Source organism: Sorex araneus, chromosome X (genome assembly GCF_027595985.1).
Source record: "Sorex araneus isolate mSorAra2 chromosome X, mSorAra2.pri, whole genome shotgun sequence".
Lineage (NCBI taxonomy): Eukaryota > Metazoa > Chordata > Mammalia > Eulipotyphla > Soricidae > Sorex > Sorex araneus.
In genome coordinates, this window is record NC_073313.1 from 257,931,983 (window position 1) to 257,955,519 (window position 23,537).

General features: G+C 39.0%; 1 protein-coding gene across 3 annotated transcripts in view; it reads right to left on the bottom strand.

Moving 5' to 3' along the window:
• The window catches only part of CUL3 (cullin 3), a 108,659-nt gene that overhangs the window by 16,020 nt on the left and 69,102 nt on the right, over positions 1 to 23,537 (bottom strand). For all 3 annotated transcript variants that reach the window (XM_055121619.1, XM_055121620.1, XM_055121621.1), the window contains 9 exons: positions 22,376 to 22,490; positions 20,232 to 20,460; positions 15,963 to 16,108; positions 14,090 to 14,266; positions 11,906 to 12,076; positions 11,224 to 11,331; positions 7,377 to 7,501; positions 6,620 to 6,716; positions 4,649 to 4,783 (listed from right to left, as the gene is read on the bottom strand). In XM_055121619.1, the coding sequence (XP_054977594.1) occupies positions 4,649 to 4,783; positions 6,620 to 6,716; positions 7,377 to 7,501; positions 11,224 to 11,331; positions 11,906 to 12,076; positions 14,090 to 14,266; positions 15,963 to 16,108; positions 20,232 to 20,460; positions 22,376 to 22,490 (1,303 nt within the window). The remainder of the gene's footprint in view (positions 1 to 4,648; positions 4,784 to 6,619; positions 6,717 to 7,376; positions 7,502 to 11,223; positions 11,332 to 11,905; positions 12,077 to 14,089; positions 14,267 to 15,962; positions 16,109 to 20,231; positions 20,461 to 22,375; positions 22,491 to 23,537) is intronic.

The following is a 23,537-nucleotide window of genomic DNA, read 5'->3' on the forward strand; positions in this document are numbered from 1 at the left end:
AACCCCAAATTTTGATGCCTACAAGAAAAACATCTGAACAGTCAGAGCAAACAGACTCAAAGTCAAAGGATGGAAAAAAATCCCACAAACAAATAACTCACTCTCCCAAACAGTTTCTATGAGGCACCTATCTCCCCAATACCAAAAACAAAAAGACAGCACAAAAGAAGAAAATTACAGGCCGATATCCCTGATGAACATGGATGTAACAATCCTCAACAAAATATTAGTAAATAGAATCCAACAATTCATCAAAAAGATCATACACCATGACCAAGTGGGATTTATCCCAGGGATGCAAAGATGGTTTTACATTCGAAAATCAATCAACAAGCTTTGTAACTTCTCGCGGTGTTTCAATTAAAAAAAAAATCATTCAATATAATCCATCATATCAACAAAAGATAAAAACCATATGATCGTATCAATAATGCAGAGAAAGCATTTGACAAGATCCAGCACCCACTTATAATGAAAACTCTCACCAAAATGGGTTTTGAAGGAACTCTCCTCAATATAGTCAAAGCCATCTACTACAAGCCTACGGCAAGCATTATCCTCAATGGGGAAAAACCAGGAGCCTTCCCTTTAAGATCAGGGACAAGACAAGGTTGCCCACTCTCGCCACTTCTGCTCAATATAGTACTTGAAGTACTTGCAATAGCGGTTAGGCAAGAAAAAGATATTTTACGCCCTCAACCCACCCTCGGCACCATCTTGCCACAGCAGCCAGCAGTGAAGAATCCGGGTCACCGGGCACCACAAGCCGGACCGGGCCAACAACACCGGGGTGCCAGACAGAGAAGGTGCAGAATCTCCGCCTTCTCCAGACGGAGTCCCGGTGACACTGAGCTTCTACTAACACGGCTCCAGAATGTGGGACTGGGATATTTCTCCAAACCTTTCCTGATATACAGAAAAAACGCTGAGGAACAGCTCCGCCACCCCTGAGCGTCCATTATCCCATAGGCACAGAAACCAATTGCAGAACGCAGCGGCTGCTGGCAGACATACTTCTGGACTATGAACTAATAGGGCGATGAAATGAACAAACTTTCTCAAAGAAGAAATCTAAATGGCCAAAAGGCACATGAAAAAATGCTCTTCATCACTAATCATCAGGGAGATGCAACAACAATGAGATACCATCTCATACCACAGAGGCTGGCCCGCATCCAAAACAACATAAGCAACTGGTGTTGGCGTGAGTGTGGAGAGAAAGGGACTCTCCTTCACCGCTGGTGGGACTGCCGATTGGTTCAGCCCTTTTGGAAAACAGTATGGACGCTTCTCAATAAATTGGAAATTGAGCTCCCATTTGACCCAGCAATAGCACTTCTGGGAATATATCCCGGAGATGCAAAAAAAATATAGTAGAAATGACTTCTGCACTTGTATGTTCATTACAGCACTGTTTACAATAGCCAGAACCTGGAAAAAACCTGAGTGCCCAAGGATAGATGACTGGTTAAAGAAAATTTGGTACATCTCCACAATGGAGCTGTTTGTTAGAAAAGATGAAGTCATGAAATTTGCATGTAAGTGGATCAATATGGAAAGTATCATGTTAAGTGAAATGAGTCAGAATGTGAGGGACATACAAAGATTGCACTCATTTGTAGAATATAAAGTAATAGAATGGGAGATTTAACACCCAAGGATAGTAGAGATAAGTACCAGATTTGCTCCAAGCTTGGAAGCCGGCTTCACAGGCTAGGGGAAAAGACAGCTCAGATAGAAAAGGGACCACCACGTAAAGGGTGTTTAGAGGGCCTGCTTGGGATGGGAGATGCCTGCCGAAAGTAGACTATAGACCGAATACGATAGCCATTCAAAACTGGCATTGCAGACCACAGCACCCTAAAGGAGAGAGAGTAAAAGGGAATGTGCCTGTCAGAGGCAGAGTGGGGTAGGGCTGGGTGGCATGGGGGGGTGGGGGGTGGGAGGGTTACAGGGAACACTCAGTTCCCAGTAACTGATGATAGAAAACAGGCACTGGTGGAGGGATGCTCTGCATCAAGAGCCAGGTTATGGCCCTGTACACATGTCCCGACACTGCCAGGGGCAACACCAAGTATAGACCCCAAAACAAAGCCAGGATAAAAAAAGCAGTTATTTCACAGTTTTAAAAACTACTAACTCGTTAGCTTAATGTGATACTAGCAAGACGCTGTAAAATCAACCTAAAGAAAGGCAGAGAAATAACTGAAACAGCTGAGGGCATAAACAATCCACAAATACAGTGAACTATTTTCTCTCTCTCTTTTTTTTAAATAAAAAAGTTAGTTAAAGTAATTGTCGACGGAGGCTGGAACTCCAGATTCCTTCCCTCCGTCGACAAGAATCAGGGATGTGGTCAAGAATCAGGGATGCTGTCTCGCTCGCCAAGGGTCGAAAATCAGATGGACCGGACACGTAATGTGATTCAGAGACGACGGCTGGACTAGAGCTGTTACCGAGTAGATTCCATGGGACGTCAAAAGACCGCATGGCCGCCCACCAACAAGATGGTCAGACTTCTTGGTTAAAACCCTGAATGAACGATTTGAGGCTCCTCCTGTTCCCGGAGCAAGCAGATACCATTGGGCTACACTAGCACGAGACAGGGACAAATGGAGACGTTACTGGTGCCCAATCGAGCAAATTGAAGTGATACAAGTTAAGGTAAAGTTAAAGGGAAAAGAGTGTTTCTGTTGACTAATGTTGCAGGAAGAAACAATTAACTGTTGTGTATCTAAATATTTTAAGTTTTTTGACCACACTGTTAGTGCTCAGGAACCAATTCTGGTAGAGTTTGGGAACAGTATGTGTGATGGGGATCAAGCTTCGTCGTCTGAGTGTAAGGCAAGTCCTCAACCTCACTGTACCAGCTCACCCTTGAAAATTCTTAATCCTGGTATAGTGAAAAAAAAAATTAACTTGAAATTAATCATAGGCCCAAATGTCAAATCAGAAGCATAAATAACTTAGAAAACATAGAAGGAAATTTTTGGCAATCTTGGGGTAGCCAGTAATTTCTTTGGATGCTAAAAACAGTAACAATAATGGGCCTCATTCCACTGACCCTGAACGTGACAGGGATGAATGGAGACAATTCTGGCGCCCGCTCGAGCAAACTGATGAGCAACGGGTCAACAGTGATAAAAATTATAAATTATTAAGGAAAAAGGTCAACACGTGGCTAGAATTTAAAAGCCCACTCTTCAAAATATACCACTAAAAAATAAAACAAAAAATAAGCAACAGTTGGGGGAAAATATTTATAGGACACAAATCTGAGAATGGATTTGTATCTAGAATTCATAAAAAAACTTTTGAAAAACTCAAGAAAGTTACAATGTCACCAAACAAAACATATCAATAGTATACAGACACATAAAAGATGCTCAACATCATTAGACATCAAGGAAAGAGTTTGTCTTTCCTTAAACACACAAACACACCTGCTAAACTGGCTGAAATTCAAAAGGCCAGCATTGACCTAATTCTAGAAAACTGCATGGATTAAATAAAAAAAGGGTGAGGGGTGTGCATTTAAATTCTGCAAAGGTTAAAATTATTCTATGATAATGTAATGCAGAGAGTCTCTTGCCCCTGAGCCTGGCTGTCTTCCCTGGGGCCCCTCAGAGGGGGTGGGCTTCAGTTTCCCTCCCCACCCTGAGGAGAGCTCCCTTGGCCGAAGACCTCTGGAGCCTAGCCACAGCCATGCTCAAGGACCCTCTACACAAGTTCGGAAGAGCCTCACGCATAAAGGTAGTGGCAGAGGAACCCAGGTGTGTGGGACCTGCAGCTGAGAACTCCAAGCCTGCTCGGATCAGGACTGGGCCTCTTCTGCCCAGATCCCCCATTTCCCAGTAGCTAGGTGGTCACATCCAAGGACTGCCCCCAGAGCCGTGTAATCCCACCAACGGCCAACATCCAGAGACTGTAACACCAAGCTCCCGGAACCGACATCTTATAGCCTAGTTCGCCCTCTGGGAGAACCTGGCAAGCTACCGAGTTTCCTACCCACATGGGAGAGCCTGGCAAACTCGCCATGGCGTATTCATATGCCAAAACCAGTAACAATGATGGGTTTCATTCCCCTGACACTGAAAGAGCCTCCAATGTGGCACCACTGGAAAGGATGAGTAAAGAGAGGCTTCTAAAATATCAGGGCTAGGACGAATGGAGACATTACTGAGACCACTTGAGAAATTCGACAATCAAGGGAATGATGATGATGAATGTAATGCAGATCACTGGCTACCTGGCGCTGGAGACAGTGGGAAGGAATGAGTCAACTCCTTTGACTACTAACACCCCTAATTTGGGGGAGCAATAGTTTATATTTTGACTGTTAAAGTTCAACTGTGTAGTTTCTTAAACTCATCATTTCATGTCCTTAGTATATATCTTATTATAATTTAGGCCCCAGGAAGGATGAAACATGACCCATGATCTTTATAGTGAATGCTCATATGAATCCATAACCCAATTTCATTACTGTTTCAAGAGTATGCAAACGTCACCCAAAACACCATGATCATCATGACCATAATCTTCACAATCACATCATAATAATTCTAAAGGCTGTTCAAAGAAGATGAAACAGGTGAGAATCAGAAACAGTATGATTGGTTAAAATTTGCATAATTATATCCCATACCTCAAATGTGTATTTTTCTCTATTATTAAAGAGCATTAATATGGTCATCTGGAAAGTGGAGACTTGCAATATGTGCTTCCGCGTATTAGAGCCAGTTACTTGTGCCCCTCCAACACCAACTTCAGATCCATCCTCCTGTTTCATTTCAAAATAGAAAGATACGATTATCTCCTGGTAACTCTGACAGTACCTCTGAGAAGTGAATTCTGTAATAATGTCCAACCTCCCCCCTTTATTAAAACTATAAACATTCCTTTATAAAAAGAAAATGCTATTTAAAAATGTGGATGTTTATATATAGGAGAATATTTTATAGACAAGAATCTTAGCATTGTGAGCAAAAACTGTTCTTTATACTTATACCTAAAATTACTTAAAAAGCACACAATGTAATAATAACGGATTAAATAGTACTGCCACTACACGACCACCAAAGGTAATGAGTATATAACCTTCTTATGTGATTCAATCACAGTAAGGTCACACAAAGCATAGGATGGGAGAAGGGCATGAGAATAAATTTCTGATATATTCCTGCTCTCTGATTTAAGAGGTAGCACTATAGTACTGTTGTCCTGTTGTTCATCGATTTGCTCGAGTGGGCACCAGTAACGTCTCCATTGTGAGACTTGTTGCTACTGTGGAATATGGAATTCACCACGGGTAGCTTGCCAGGCTCTGACGTGCGGGCAGCTACCGAGAGTATCCCACCTGATTTAAGAGGTAAAAATAGAAATTTAAGTCTTCGCTAGTACATGATTTTTAAAAACTTACTAATCTGCTTATAACATGAAATCAATGATTTCTGTTGAACATGTCTGGGAAAAAAACTTTTCTTTAAAATAAAAACAAGCCCACTGAGCTGCTTCCCATGTGGAGTGTGGCTTCTCGCCGTCCCCCGAGGAATCCCTGGACCTACGTGACTGACAGGAAGGAGCCAGCGCCCCCAGGCTCCTGTCCCTCCTCTGAACTACTGAACCTCCTCAGTAGTTTGAAAACACCCCGGGACCAGTTTCATTCCCTGTGGGTAGAGGCCGGGCGCCAGCATCAGTCTCCCCTCTGAGGCTAATAAAAAGTGCCTGACACTCAAAAAAAAAAAAAAACAAAAACAAAAACAAAAAAAAAACCCCAAAAACCCAAAACAAAAAACAAGTAGTAACTGACTGAAATCTTATATATACTTCCCAGTGACATAAAACATAGTGTCAAACATTATTCAAGAAAACAATATATTTTTCAATTATACTGAAACAATTTCAACTAAATATAATAACTAGAACATGTATAGGGATTTTAAATGCTACTTTATTAATAAACAGTGTTGTAGTGACATCATATAAAACTAGGAAGAATTAAAATATTGAAAAGCTTATCTACTGCCAGGATGATAAATTCATTAGTTTTTCTTAACGCCTGTTTAGAATTTTTTTAACTTTCTACTTTAGAGCATATAAAGTCTAATTTGACCTTATATCAGTAGAAGTCAGTGATAAGAACAAATCTCACAATTTTAAGATATGAGATACATATTTTAAAAAAACTTAAAAGTGGAGGAAATTCTCATGATCAGTCAATTGGTAATGTTTTTCACTTTACAAATCTTAAGTATTAACTGTTTTGGTTTACTAGAAATAGAATTACAGGATTCTATGAAAAGAACTCATAGCTTATATATGCCCTCAAATCAATTTATTTTATACAACGTAACTTCCTAAAACCTCTCTTATAATAAAATGAATAATTATCTATTAGCTATTCCTTAAAAAAATTGATAGCTAATCCTTAAGACAAATTATTGAAAGACACATTGATAAGTGAAGTTATTAGCAACTGAGGTTATAGAATAAATCCAAGTTTCCCCATCTAAAAATACCCAAAATAGGAAAAAGCAGAAAAATAATTTATTCAGGCCAACAAATCCCAGACCTATAGGCTACTTAAGGTAAACATGTTCACGCCATCAATATTTACCTTTTTTACCGGTCCATAAAAGGTGGCATTGAGATCTGCAGAACCCATATGATGCTGGAGTGTGAGCTGGCGGCCACTGTGTTTGGCTAAGTAAAACCTTCAGCAAACCAAACCAGGTTTAGAAATTCAGACATTTTTCACATTTAAAATTACAAATGACAGGATAACAATCCTTAAACATTGTTAAAGGGAGACTTTAAAAATTAAAGAAAACTTTAGGAATCAAAGGAGGAAACAAACCTAGGGAGAGATCAAAGTAACTTAGCTAGCTGCTAAGTGATCAAGGGAGCCTATTCATTTTTACTGGTACACTTGCCCCTGGGCTGCTGCTCGGCCACTGCTGTTCAAAAGATGAGCTTTCTCAATGACAACCCTCAACAGGATAAAATATATGCAAGGGCCAGAGGGCCAGCAGTGGGCAGCGTGCTTGCCTTGCATGCACTTAACCAGGTTTGGTCTCTGGCACCCCCTATGGTCCTGAGCAACCGCTCAGTGGTCCTTGAGCGCAGAGTCAGGAGTAATCCCAAAACTATCTCTCTACCCCTCTTCCAGAATATTTCTAAGCATGCATTAATGCTGAGAAGATATTCCTCTCAAACCAAGTTTATACAACACATCGAAAACACAAAGGATAAACTCTGCTTTGAACAGGAGGTAAAGAAACTGAATAAACTCATTTTCAATTGACAAGCATTGTTTCAATTTATTCTGCTCTTCAACAATTACTTCTATTTCAAATACTTTGATCAAGGTTTACCTTCTAAATATCTCAAAAGCGTGTCTTGGTGCTGGTGGGATATTGCACTTTGGTGTGGCTGACTGAGTGGGCCAATATCCTGTCGTGAGCACCCGAACCGTGAGGTCAACACCACCTAAAGAGACCTGTGAAAACGGGAAAAAAGAATTTTCCTCCAAATTAACTAGGCTTAGTACCTGTCTAGACACTGCATTGAGTTTTCAAATTTCACAATCTTAAACAGAAACATTTTTAGTATCTTAGTTATATTCTAACAACATTAATAAAAACTGATTGCTTTATATGTAGCTCACATTCCAACAACGTTTATAACTAGACAGAGTAGATCCAGTTCTGTAACTTCCTTTACAAAAATATGTTTAGAAGATTCGCTCCCGCAATTAGAATTTCTTCTGTGATTGAGATTCACGGCTTTTCCTAGGCCATTGTTATTTCACCTGTTTTAGTTTGTGATATAGATTTTTAAGGGAAAGATGAATTTATAAATACCAATAGGCATTTCACTCACATTTCTTCACAAATAGTAAGTGATGATACCACTTTAAAGAAATTAAAGCTAGCAATCTTAGCTGATCCTTTGGAGCTATTCTAGCAGAGTCTCAGATGATGAACAGGGAGTGTGAAATTGCCTGTATGCGAGTGGGTAATGGATGTGTGAAATCAATGGATCAATTCAATGCAGCCAGACAATCATATCTTTGCTCTCTTCTCTACACCAAACATTCAGCTCCCTATCTTCAGGTCTTTCTTCAAAGTGTCATTTTCTGAAAGGAGGACTCTGACCACTGTTCCCTGCAACTCCTCCGTATCTCCTTATTACTCTATCTAGGGTGCCAAGTGTTTCCCACCTGTCAGTGAGTAGAATGTAACTTCCATAACTGTAGGGATTTTTTATTCATATTTAGCACAGAAAACATTGATAAGTGGAGGGGAGGAGGGAGCCTCAAAAAGCAATCTAGTGATTAACATTTCCACATCCTAGTGACCTTAGTTAGTATTTTGAAGCCATTTGTCTTGCTTCTATTCAAAGACAACACATCACCAGTAACATGTACACAGAAGTGGAATTATCAAGAAAGACTGGAATCATTCATATGATTTACAGATATAACAGAAACAGTAGTAATCACGGATTACTTTGGCCCATCCACTTTTTAAAAAAAAAAACAAAGGAAATATAGACAAATGTTAAATTACTCAAATGATACAAGTATAAAGTGAAATATTCTAAAGTAGTATAAAACTTTTTTAAAAAATCACTTCTTTTATGACATTAAAAAGAAAGTTAAGAACCCTTTCTTGGTATATTTCAACAATTCAAGGATCACTAAGGAAGTTACAGAGCATTGGCTCAAGAACTGGTAGTTTAAGAGTACAGAGATTTCAGAAAGCCGTTTTGACTATGTAACAATTATAAAACTGTCACTAACTACATACAAAGAATAGCATACAATAAGTGGAAGTCATAAATGAAGAGTGATATAAATATTTATTGTAGATAAATTATAAAGCATATTCTATAAAAGCACACAAAATACACCTGATTATCATGCTGAAACACTAAAAAAATCTGATATTTTAACAAAAGAAAATAACAGACTAATAAAATCCTTTCTCCACCCGACTTTAATCAAACAGCTCCACTTAAAGATTGTAATTTTCATATCCAAGGCCTTCAGCCATCATAGGCATGGTAAGTGGAAACTTAAAAAAAAAAATCCTTTGTGGCGTGGGCTAATCTCGCTGGTGTGGGATAACTCATTGTTCTTTTATATGATCAACCAGTTTCCCAAATGCCACTTGTGAAAGGGTCAATCCTTTGTTTCCTACCAAACAACTTTATATTTTTTACTCCTTTAATGAAGATAAACGGTCCACCTGAGATCTGTTTAAGGATTCCATTTTATTCCTCTGATGTGAAAATCTGTCCTTATTCTGGTACCACACTGTTTGGATTACGATAGTTATTACACAGTACAGTTTTAAGTTGGGAAAAGAGGAGCCTCCCATCTTTCCCCTTAGGATTGCTTTGGCTATTGGGGCAGGGGCTACTACTCCATAAGTTTTAATCATGTTTATGCCTTTTAAAAAGTGTTGGTATCTTGAAACAACATCTTCACATGGCAGTAATACTGGCACACATCACAAAGGACAAAAATAATCAGTGTTGGTGTGGTTGTGTAGAAAAAGGAACGAGTCCTAGTCCAAATTTTGGGGAAAATATGGATACTTCTCAGATATCTAGAAATTGAGCATCCATAAGATACAGCAATTTCATCTCTGGGCAACTACCCCCGAAGTGTAAATGAACTCTGCACTACAACACTATTCACTGCAACACTACTCACCATAGGCAAAATCTGGAAAGAACCCATGAATCTAAGAAAGGACTAGATAAAGGAACCATGGCACATTTGCACAGTGGAATATTACTCGGCTCTGAGAAAAATGAAATCATTCAATTTGCTGCTACATGGGTTTGGTGAATATCACATGCTGACTGAAATTAGCCAAGAAAGGAACAAAGAATGATCTCTCTGAGATAAGTGAGATATAAAATGACAAAGTAGGGGTATGACAAAATGCCTAAAAGTCACAGAAACTAAGAACCAGTTTTTTAAATTAATTTATTTTTGCTTTTTAGGTCACACTCAGCAATGCACAGCGGTTACTCCTGGCTCTACACTCAGGAATTACCCTTGGCGGTGCTCGAGGGACCATTTGGGATGCTGGGAATCGAACCCAGGTCGGCAGTGTGCAAAACAAACGCCCTACCTACTCTGCTACTGCTCCAGCCTCAAGAACTGGTTTTTAGAGGAAGCTTACCAAAGGTAAGGAAAGAGGACAACACTGGGACGTTGGTGCAGAGACATGGACATTGGTAGAGGGTGTGGTGGTGGAATGTGTTATGCATGAAGCCCTATGATTGAACAGTACTGTAAACCACATTATTCAGTTTATGCCCAACCGAACTTTTATTTCTCACATTCTTCATCATTCCTGAACTCAGCCATTCTCCACCACACGGACCATTCCCCACTTTAAAGACTTAGAGTGGAGAAGCATGTAACTATTTACATCAGAGGCAGACCAGAAATCTCCTATTAACCAGAACCCCCGCTCCACCCACTTGTACAGAATTAGGTATTTCCACCTATCTTATTAAGAATGAGACCAAGGAAACAGCAGAAATAGTTTTATATTTAAATACCAAAGGATTTTGTTACTTGGCTGTGAAGTGTTTGAAAGTGGTAGTCACCTGAAGAAGGAAAACTTTTTTTAATTTTTTTTTTTTTTGCCACAGCTAGCAGTACTTAGGGTTTAGTATTGGCTCTGCACTCAGGATCACTCCTGACGACGCTGGGGGGGGAACATATGGGATCCATGGATCAATCCCAGGTTGACTGTATGTGAGGCAAAAGCCCTCACCACCAGACTACCACTCTGGCCCTAGGGAGAACATTTCTTAAAGAAAAACTGGCGTTCTCAAAAATAAAATTAAAGTCAAACTTCTCATCTAAAATTTCCACTGACTTGCATTCACGAGTACCAATGGTTTTACATTCACCTCAACCCTATCAGCTAAAGGAGGCCATGCCCATTTATGCTGACAGAGTATGAATACCACAGATTAGGAAAATCATGTAACTGTTTTTAAGAGAGCACAGTGCATGGAGCAGAGCATCACAACTCTTAAGTTTGCCTTGACCTAGTATACTTTCCACCTGCTGCCACCAATCTCATGGACAGAAATGACACCAGCCATTCACCTGCTCTATGGAGGAAGATGATAGTGGTAAAGTACTTTAAATGACATACATAAGTAGAAATTAATGCAGTTTCTCACCCCGGTGGCCTGTAGATGTTGCCTGAATTCATCCATAGTTGTGTTTGAGATGCTCATATCCCTAAACATTCCTTCCAGTTTTGATGTGAACTGACATCCACATTCAGTCTGTGGAAGAAGAAAACATGACAAGTAAGTGACAGACTTTCCTGAGAGAATGCACAAACAGATCTCACTTTACTGCCATCTTTCCAAATCTGAGCTGTGTTTAAGCTGCTGGAGAGGAGAGCACAAGAGCCCAGAGCACCAATTTGCACCCAAATTCAATCCCTGAGAAATGCCAGGAGCACTCGCCATTATCATGCTGGGAGTAGCCCCCAAACTAACATATTGGCCAAGAATTCTACTTTAAAGTAAAGAATCCCAGATTCAGGAGATCCCAAAAACCCTTTAAGGGAAGGGCAAGTTCTGCACTTCAGGGGATGCAGGGCAGTCCACGCGCCACACTGAGTGAAACAGGACTACAGGGAAATACTCCCCTTACTAAGAACTGATGGCATCATCTCACAGATTTTATGACCCTTTCAAATGTGCACTTCTAAACCAAAAGAATTTTCAGCAAAACTCAAAGTCCCAGATCTCGAATAAATGTAAACAGACCATTTAAAACAAAATCTAATTATAAAGAAAATCATCATGAGATTAACATTACCACTCTTTTTCTTTCTTACATATATCTTACCTTTAACTTAGATATCATATTTTTTTCAGAGTCATCTGAAACACTTTTGTTTGTGAGAAGTCTCCGTGCCAAGTGTTGTTTATAATAGCGTTCAAATACATCTTTTTCTTGCATAAACCTAAAAAGGACCATTGCTTTATCCAATATTGTTTCTACTTCTTGTTCTGTTAGCTGGAAAATTAATTAGAAGACTATTTAACAATGTTTTATGAGTTTCTGGAGTAGCACCAAAGTTCATGCACAGTTCAAGAATAACGCTATCTGAAAACAGATTTGGTTAAGATTTATCAACCAGAAGGAGTATCTGGTGGGCGAAATGCATCCTACTTCATACAGTAGCAAACACAATATTACATCTTCATCTAACAGAGTATCAACAGGGGTTGGAGTAAAGTCCCATTCTCCAGGGGATCACCACTGAACAGAGGGAAGGATTATTAGAAATGGCTGGATTAAAAAATGGATGAGAACAAATGAAAAACTTTATCACCCATACTTTGTAATGTCCTTATATCATTTCTGTCAGACAGAAATAAACATAGCCAAAAGGCAGACACTTTCATAGAGGCTCTCTTAAAACCTAACGTGTGCAAACAGAAGGTAATACTTTGTTCTAATTCTCAGGAGCAAAATGATCCCTGGCTTTCTAAGGGTGAGAGGATGCTGTGGCAGGCTGGATTAAGCATCTGTTAAAAGGTACTAAGAGTAGACAGATGTCTCTTCGGTATGTCTGTGTGGTGCTCCTCCCATACTTTATGAGAGTTGCCCAGGAAACCTGTTGCTTTTCCCCTTTCCCTCACAAGTTCCAAAACGAAGTAAACAACACTAGTTTACGTGTGCTAGCAATAAGCTTAATTTTATTTTCTAAGCTATAATGAGCCTCCAATGCCTCAAATACATTCAGGGGGAAGAAAAAGGCCAGAAAACCAATTTTGGTGTAAGATTTCATCAATCTTTTGACAGCTGCTCAAGATTATGGCTTCAAATTCTTGGCATTCACATACTATCTGATATATAACACCCCCCCCCCCCCCCGTACTGGATTACATGGAGCAGTATTTTGTGCTACCCATATTACTTCATGAAGCATCAAAACTTCACCGTCTCGTTTTGTTGTCAGTTACGTAAGCAAAATGTAGAAGTACTTTTTTCGTCTCTTTGTTTTTGGGTGGGCTCAAGGGCTTTCCCGTGCAGGGATCACTCGTGGCAGATTTGGTAGAACATATGGGGTGCTGGGTATAGAACCCTGAAGGGGCCCATCCAAGGTAAGTGCCTTATCTGCTTGTACTATTGATTGATACAGGGGGAGGGGTGGGGAGGGTGCAAGGGAGTGCAAGAAAGCCAGGTGAATTTAGTCAAATTTAGATCTTATCTATGGAACAGGTAGCCAATCAAAATAGGTAATTTTATCTGGCAGCAGATAAAAGGAGGCCCCACCCTGCACAGGCCCAGGTAGAACACTGATCAGGCCAGGGGCAGACTCAGGCTGGGCTCAGACACCCAGCTAAGTTCAGATTCAGGCAGGGCTTGGACGCCTATGCAGGGGCAGACACCGAGCACAGGAGTCTCAACTATGCGCACCATGGCCATGGCCACAGACTAGGAAAGCAGAAACGGGAAGCCAGGAGCTGTTGGAGTACAGCTGAGAGGCCCAGCGACACACAGAGTACAGGGATCTTGCTCGCAGGCAGGAAAGTTAAGGAGGTGTTAGGGAACCACTGGGACAGTCTGGGAAAGGTCCAGGGCCACGATTTCAGACTAGGAGTGTCCATGCAACAGAGTGATTGAGATGGGACTGGGCCATCGTACACTGAGCAGGTTGAGTGATGTTACTCGTGGTTAAAGGAGGGACCTGGACATCTGGGGAAGGACCCGAACTCATCTATTTGAACTGTACAATAAATTCTAATTTTTAATCTTCCAAGTCTTGTGTGGAAATCTTTCATTCAATTCTCAAGAACGTAGCAGCACAGGAACATCCACTTTCACACTAACACTATCACTGTGGCCCTGGACGCACTTTGCACCATTACCAATCACTTAAATCCTTTACAAAGATCCCAGCACAGACTTAAGTACAGCAAAAGGTCATGCTTCATTTTACAGACATAAAAATTTCAAATTTCATGCAAGCTTTATACTACTAATAAAATTTAATGTATCTTCAAATGCATTCACACTTACCCCTTTGACCCCCTTTTTCAGCTTATCATCAATAAATAATGAGAGGTATTCAGGGGACCGGGAGTTGAGGTTGAGAAAATACTCAAAATCACCCGCAATCGTCTGTTTAAATAGCCGATCATTATTGAATGATTCCTGGAGAAATCGATCAAACCTACTCTTCAGGTCCAATAAGCCCTTCCAAATAAAAAACAAACAAAATTGAGTGTGCACTGTTTTTCCATAAATTACAAATTTATGAGTATGTTTATCTTAAAATTTACTAGTAATAAAGATGTCCTCTCAATACTGAACTTACAGATTCACTTCCAAGCTTAAATATACACATAAACCTGAAAGTTAAAACTTGCAGTGATACAACACCTAATTAGAGAGAGAGAACAAATGGGAATGCCCTGCCACAGTGGCAGGGTGGGGTGAAGGGAGATGGGACTGGGGGGTGGGAGGGATGCTGGGTTTATTGGTGGTGGAGAATGGGCACTGGTGAAGGGATGGGTTCTTTAACATTGTATGAGGGAAACATGAGCACGAAAATGTATAAACCTGTAACTGTACCCTCATGGTGATTCACCAATTAAAAAATGAATTAAAAAATTGTTTTAAATAAAAAAAATTTGCAGTGATTAAAAAAATTCTAGCTTCCACTTATATATTATTCCATAAAAGATAAATCCAAGAGTCACCTTGCTGCTTCTATTTTCCCTTAACTGAATGGCCCCCAAATATTGGCTTTAACAATATGCAAAAGAAGCTGATTTTCAATATTAGAGCATGAAAAAATCTTGAGTTTAATCATATTATTGTCTGAAATTAAACATGCAAATAAATGAGTTTAACTGTGGGAAATCTTCCCCCAACAGGTAAAACAAGCTTAGTTTACTTTAGACATGAGGACCCAGATGTGGACCAAATCAAGAATAGTACCAGCAATGACCACAACCTTAAGACTACATATAAAGGTGCTTGTTGCAAGTGCATCATCACATGGCTATCTACGTAAATTTCCCAGCTTTTGTTCAAATGTACCTCCCAATGGTTCTTAATGTGCACGTAAAGTATGGCTCAAAGGTCTACAGCACATGGCTGGGCGGGGGATCAGGAATTTGTCAAAAAGCAGCCAGCTTATCCACTGGTTCAGGCTGTCCAGGTTAGCCTGCAATCTGCACCAGCCAAAGCTGTCTGTCCCATTCTTAGCTACTGACCCTGTTGGACAGAGGTCAAGTTGCTAATCCAACTGTCTTTATTGTGACAAATCACCATGTGTAACTAGCCATTTTTCCTAACATTAAGTATGCAAAACATTAAAGAACCAGAATTGTGCCAGAGGGGTAAGTCCAGGAGTTAAGGTGCTTGCCTTACATGTGGCAAATCCTGGTTCAATCCCTTATTACAGTCAACTCCTTGCACTGACTGAAGCAGAGTCAAGATTTAAGTCCTGAGTAGGGGTACCCCCCTCAACCCACCAATAGTCTAACTTTCATTCTTAAAAATAGGCTACTATATAAATGTGCATACGGAATGCTAAAATGCAGTTACATTAGGACTGTCAATGTCACTGTCATCCCACTGCTCGGGTGGGCACCAGTAACGTCTCCACTATTGTTACTGTTTTTGGCATATCGAATACACCACGGGTAGCTTGCAGTCTCTGCCGTGTGGGTGAGATACTCTCAGTAGCTTGCTGGGCTCTCCGAGAGGGGCGGAGGAATCAAACCCGAGTCAACTGCGTGCAAGCAAATGCCCTACTCACTGTGCTATTAGGACAAGACATAAAAAATACATCATATATGGCCCGTAGAGGCAATGTTTCCAGTACTTGTCAAAATTTCTTTATCATAAACTTAAATAGAATCTTAAAAGAGAACCTGCTTACCTGGATATAGTCAACAGGATTCTTTCCTTCTCCTTCCTCTGAAACAAGGGCTTTACCTTGCTCCCTTAAGTAGGAACTCATACACTCACACATTGTTTTCAAACCATTTGGCACACGACTAAATAATTTGTACATGCAAGCAAGGTCTGCAATAAGAACATATAAATGGACATTAAAGGTTAAGAAAAAAATGGAACCTGTGTCCATGCTGATTTGTGATACTCAGAGAAGCTTAATTCTCCATTATCATTTGCAAAAACAACGAAAAAAAAAGGAAAAAAAGAAAAAAAACCCCAGTGAACAAAAAATAAATGAAAAACTTATAACCAGATAAGATTTCTGCAATTGATTATTTTTTGAAAAGTGCTTTCAGATGAGATGTTCTGAAAGTACCAATAAACTACCTCAGCAAATTTAATTTACATGGAAGAAAAAAGGTCCGGATAGCTTAATATACAAGAATAGGAACAACCTGAAGCTTGGGGTTTCTACATAATTTATTCTACAAATTTCTAACCTAAAACCTAGTGCTACTACAAATATCTATCAAAAGGAAAACTTACAGTGCAACTCTCTATAGTCAACATAGCAAGGAAAAAACTTAAAACCAGAAAAGCTGCAAGTATTTTTAAGCATTATCTAAAAGGTGTAGGTGGCTGGGCTGGCGTGTGTCAAGCTTAACGTTTGATCCCTGACACGGTCCAGTCTCCTGAGCACTGATGGGTTTGGGAACAAACACCTTCAGTCCCGGGCCAAAATCTCCATGGAACACCATTCTGGGGCCATGGTTGCTAGCACCCACTATTTTCTTTTTTTATAAAAGGCTCAGATGACAAAAATATATACTCGGGGGATTTTTTTTGGTTTTTGTTTGTTGTTCACTCACAGAAAGGCTTCATGGCTCATTAGGTGCCAGACATCCCTGGCTGACCCTTGCAGGGCAAGTGTCCTGCCTGTTATACTACTGCTCTGGACCCTTGAAGTTACGACTTCACCTAATATTGCAAAGTCTACCTAAACATACGGATGAATTTTAGATTAACATTTTCTTCAAGCAATTCCTAGTATTTTTCAAGTGATTCAAAATTATTTTCCGTATTAAAATGTTGTTTTATGTCACTATATTATTTTTTGTTAGTAGGAAAACACTCTGGACACTCCATGTGATTTGATTTTTCAGATTAAAATGTGGGCTTACACTCAATACCTCTATTGCAAACTACAACACCCAAAAGGAGAGAGAACAAAAGGGAATGCCCTGCCTCAGAGGCAGGGTGGGGTGGTGGGGGTTGGGAGGGATACTGGGAACATTGGTGGAGGAGAATGGGCACTGGTGGAGGGATGGAGACGATCACTGTATGACTGAAATGCAAACATTAAAGTTCCTAAATTTGTAACTGTACCTCAGTGATTCAGTAATAAATTTTTTTTTAAAAAGTAAATAAAAATGTGGGCTTAAAAGAGAGCCATTCCATGTGTAGTGCTTCTCTGAAATAACTTATTTTTGTCAACCTTACAATATACAAAAAAAAAGTATAATTAAGGATAGAAAACAGGTTTTTGAAAACAGAATAGCACTTTCTAGCTAGGAGGCTGGAAAGCTGTCGCTTGGAAGGAACAAGATAGTAAATATTTTAGACTTGTGGGTCAAATGATCTCTGATGCAACTCCTGAACTTTGCAACTAAAACAAGAAAGAAACCATAGATGATACAACATGAATTGAGCGCAAAATAAAACATGAAAGAAAATTCAAATTTACACAATTGTCATAAAAAAGTACAAATGTTTTTAAAATCCCACCCCCGCCCCCAGCAGGTTTGGTAAGCCAATAAATAAGCTGCCTACCCTGTCTGTTTTTGTAAGCCTGATTTAAAGCCTAAAACTAAATTTGTATGAATTTTTAAATGACTACAAGCAAATCTTAGGAAAGAATTTATTCCAGTGACTTTAAAAGCACATTAAAAAAAAAGTTTTTTTTTAAAAAAAGTTTTTAAAGAATATATATACAAAATAATTTATACAGGGAAAATTTTAGTTTCTCACTTTGGCATAAATGACAACCAAATCTCCCACACTCACTAAAGACATTACAGGGGCAGGAGCGATAGTACAGCGGGGAGGGCATTGGCCTTGCACACAGCCGACCTGAGTTCTAATTCCTGGCATCCCATATGGTCCCCCATGCACCACCAGGAGTAATACCGGAATGCAGAGCCAGTAGTAACCCCTGAGCATCACTGGGTGTGACCCAAAAAAACAAAAAAGAAAGACATTACAGATGCAACAGAATTATGAACTTTACTGTAGTAAATTTGACATTCTGAACATCTCTAATAAAATGGTTACCAACTTGCCTATGTTAATTTTGCTTAGTTATGTTATATATTTAATCAGATGTAAATTAGTATGGTTTCATTGTATTTAATCATGTATAAATGTATGGTATAGTAAAAATAAAATTCAAAATATTAATTACTGCTGTATACAAAAAAAATGATACGCCAATAACTTAATTGCCTAGTGCCAACTGCATCTAATAATCAAATATCTCCTCTATTCATGGTGGGAAAACTGCTTGACTTAATGATTTATGAACTACTTAGCTTCCTAATGGTGAAGGCATGGCTCTGCCATGTTCCACTATACTGCTTAACCAGGGACAAGCACAATCAATACAGTTCACATTTAGGAAAACTAAACCCAGGATTTTAGAATTTAAAATCAGTGTAAATTACTTGTTGAAGACTTTCAGTAGAGAGCAATGGTAACTATTGTAACTGTCTTCATATATGTACTTATTAAGCACTTGACATTTGTAAGGCATTTGTAATAACTTTCCATTGAAGTTACTGAGAACAAATAATTCAGGCATACCACCAAATTTTCCCAAATGTTTCCTATCCCCTCATCTCCCCAGGTAGGTTAAGAAAGTTGATCTCAATAGTTTGAGAAGTTTGATCAATTCTCATTTTGCTTGAACAGGAGAACTACCATTCATAAAATTCTAGCCCCTTAGGGAACTACTTAGCAAACTAAAGAATGTGGTCAAACTAAACTTGTCAAACTAAAGAATGTGGTCAAATATAGCTAGCTTGCTGCCTGTATTTGTACAGCCCAGGAACTAAGACTGGTTTTCGCATTTGTAAATGATTGAAATTAAGTCAAGGTTTTACAGGAATACGTTAAAGTGTATTCATCTGCATTATTATCAATGGCTACTTCCTCTTTATGACAGCAGAAAAGATTAGATGTTTACTAAATGGTCCACAAAGCATTTACTGCTTAGACTTTCACCAAAAAAAAAAAAAAAAAAGCTACCCCCCAACTTGACATCCTGGAATTTTGGGAGGATTTTACACTAGCGGTGTCCACAGGTTCCAACGGTGGGCTTGGGACCGAACCAGGCTATCCCTCATGAAGAGCACTCAGCCTGTTGGGCTCTCTCTGTCCTGGTCTTTCTGTTATCAGGGATATTTATCATAAACGTTTAGAAAGCAACTCTCTTCAGTTAAAAAAAAAATGATTCACAACTTTTCAAGAACTTACTTCATTTTACAGCCATACTTATATAACCATTTTAAAACACAAAGGATTTAACCAGAGGAAGCATGAACAATCTCTCTTCCTTTTGGCCTTCTGTTCCCATTTCTTACATTCAATTATTTCTTAGCCGCTTTTTACACTAGGGCTCAGAGTCGGTGGTTAAGGCACAGAGCCTTGCATGCTGCTGACCTTGGCCCAATCCCAGGCACCACGAGGTCACCTGAACATCCTGGAGGGCCCATGCACGAGCACAGTCTCCTTAGGCCTCATACTGAACCACAAGTCTGGGTGGCTGAGAATAACTGGGAGTCCCTGTCTCCCAAGGATAAAAGCAAATAAAGTAAATACTGTATGTAACCACCCCATTTTCAACCTATAATTTTTAGAGTTCTTCAAACCAATGAACTAATGTAGCTAAGTTACGTCAACATAGAAGACATACTTCTGCTTTTCTGGCATCCTTAGTAGACTAACTCCCTCAGGAAAATGTGCAAAAATGTTTTGAAGATTGTAACTTCAGATTTTAGCTTACTGCAGTATAGGGGACTCATACATGTAAGGCAATTGCTCTACCACTATACCAATAAAACCAACCAAAGAAATAGCAACAAATTATTCAAACACACCATAATACTTATATTGTTACTCATGATCTATTGCAATTAAGGGGGAAAGTAAATTATTTAGAAGCTGGTTTAATTATTTTTCAAGTTCTAACACTTACCTTCTGTCTTTCCATTTTTCAACATATGTACTAGCCCAGAATTTTCCATTTCTACTATAGTTTTCATGTGCTTAGAAATGAGTTCCCTCTCAACCACCTTTACAATGGGCTCTTCAGTTGATTTGTCAAGGCAGTGCATCACCCGTTCAATTTCTTCATTAATTCTAGCTTCTACTTTCTTTATATATACGGAAGCACTGTTTTCTGCTAAAAATTTCTGGCTTTCCATCTGCAATTAAGAAGCATTTTTTTAAAAATGCAGAAGCAAAAGGTGCTTTTGCTTTTGTTATAAACCAAGCTCAGTAACATGCACACGCTAACATTTTCTAGTATTTCTCACAAATTTTACAACATAAAGACTAAATAAATAAATTATCCTTAAACAGTGTTTTTCAAATATTGCTAATGCATTCCAAAAAGCAGAAAAAAGCAAGCATTTTCCAGCCAAGGCTCAAAAAGCAGAATGAAGCATCTGACATCCAGTGGGAATGGAAATGTTTCAACCTTTCTTCATGTAACTGTCATATAAAATTATAATTAGAAATGATCAGTTTTACTGGCAAACTTCTAGTTACTGAAGTTCCCTTCTATGCTACTCTCCTGTCTCAAATAGTATATACATATACACTGAAGTCTGAGAAACAGATCTCAGCTCCAAGGGCTTGGATCAAACCAGGCTGGCTGCATGCAAGGCAAAGTGCCCTAAACCCTGCATCTGTATTAAAAAGCTTACTACTGAAGCTCTCGGTAGCTTGCTGGGCTCTCCAAGAGGGATGGAGAAATATCCCGCCCGCATGGCAGAGCCTGGGAAGCTCCCCGTGGCATATTTGATATGCCAAAAACAGTAACAAGAAGTCTCACAATGGAGACGTTACTGGTGTCCACTCGAGCAAATCAATGAAAAATGGGATGACATTGCTACAGTGCTACTACTGAAACTACAGAAAACTTTCGGTTCATATTCAACTAAGCTGTGTGGCAACACATTGAAGTTCCTGCTGCAAAGCTTGTTTTAATAAAAGTTTTTCGAAAGACCTCTGGTTACTACTATATGTACCGATTATGGAACTTAGTTAGTTAGCAATTATCACCAAAACTTAGTATTGACTTGGGGCCACCATGGATTCAGAGTATAGAGCACTGGCCCTGAATATGTAAAGTCCTGGGTTTGATTCCCAGTGACACTCTGAACTACTGTCAAACATATGACTTTTCACCTCACTTTTAGCAATTTAATTGGTTTTTGGCACTCATTAATCTATTAACTGTACTAATGATCTTTACTTTTCCTGATCACCATTCTTTAGGACATATATATAAACTATAGAATCATGTATATCCCTTGATTTTACTGTATTTTAAAGCCTAAATAGAGAAGTTTCTACTAGAAATGCACAGTCTATGAATTTTTGATACTTAAAAATTTGCAACATAAACAGAGTAAGATATTAGAAGTATTTCTAAGTATCTTTTGTAACATTAAAAAAAATCCTGTGGATAAGTTCAAACTCTTCAATTTACCAGGGTTCTTTCACTGGGCTATGAGAAGCTGAGATAGGCGTGCTAAGTGGTAGTTTCTGTACCCTCTTCCCCAAAGGCCTCAACAAAAAAAAGTATAATGTTCAAACAGCAACTACTGAATAATGCTAAGAACACCTCAAGAAAACATTTATCTTCACAAATTACCTAATTTCGAGGCTGTGGGACACATCATAAGATACTCCCTACTCATTTCCCATAATTACCACACCATATCTGATGGGGTTCAGACAGTAGGCAACAAATCATGGAGGGATATATATATATATGTATATATATACACATATATATATATATACACATATATATATATATGCCTGACTGGGAACACCTGTAAAGGCGATTAGATGCAGCCCCAAAAGCCTCCATTCCTTTTAGAGAGCCCAGCAAGCTATGGAGAGAATTCCGCCAGCATGGCAGAGCCTGGCAAGCTACCCATGGCATACTCGATATGCCAGAATCAGTAACGACAGTCCTCATCCCTGAAAGAGCCCCCAATACGACATCGGGCTACTCTAGCAAGCAACAGGGACGGATGAAGATGTTACTGGTGCCCACTAGAGCAAATTGATGAACAAGGGGATGACAGTGATATAGTGAATTACCTGAAAAAATTCTGCAGACATTTCCAAAAAAGGAGCCTCAAAATCTTCCTCATATACGGATCGTCCTTCAAGACCTAAAATCATTAACATCTGGCAAGCATTTCTTATTGCGCCTCTGTCAAAAAAAGTTAAACCACTTGATAATCAAATTACATTAAAGATTTGTGTAAAATTGCAACAGGGGAGTAGCTGAATCATGTGTAAATGGAAATAGCATATGATCAAGCAATTCCACTTGAGTGTTTATTGAGACTATGAAAACAAATTTAAGGAGGTTATACACATATGTTCACTGCAGCATAATTTTCAATAACCAAAATATAAAAGCAACCTAGACGTTAATGTTGCATTGGTAAAGTACATTTACACATGGCTTACATATAGACACTGAAATACTATCCAGCTTAAAAATAATCAAGTAGGAGTAAATTGAATGGCGATGGAAGAAAAGTAAACTTTTGATGGTGCTCAGTAGATATATCAATTTAATGACGTATAACTGAAGTTTAGACAATACTTTAGGGTAACGTTACTTCAGCAACAAAAGTATTTTAAATAGTTCATCTAACTCTTTTCCTCAGTTTTTGGGAAGTAATCTGTAAATCCTTCGACTTTCCCAAGTGATAGAAGTGGTTTTGATGCCACTGTAATCTCTTTATGGCTTATACTAATGAGTTGGCACATAATAGTCTTGGACTCTTATATTGGGATCACTCAGGATGGTACCACCCCCAGATCGCACCCACAGCATCTCTTACTTTGACTGATATTATTTGTATTTTTCTATTATAATAAACTATAATTATAAGTGTAAAAAAAAAGAGTACAACAGCAGCTAGACTTTCAAGCACTCTTTTACCAAGATGACCAATCTACCATAAGCATTTTGTTGATAAGATTAAGGTTTTAGATTAAATTAAAAAGTAGATCTTGATTGTTAAGGCAATTTATCTCAAGTTTTCACATAGTATAACTTAAATTTTTTAAAATATATCCAAGATGCCAAATCAATATGCCAAAAACGGTAACAAGTCTCACAATAAAGACGTTACTGGTTCCGCTCAAGCAAAGCGATGAACAAAGGGGCGACAGTGCGACAGTGCAATATCCAAGATGTCTATGTGTTTATTTTAAAAAGAGAAGCAAAGGGGGTGTTTACTAA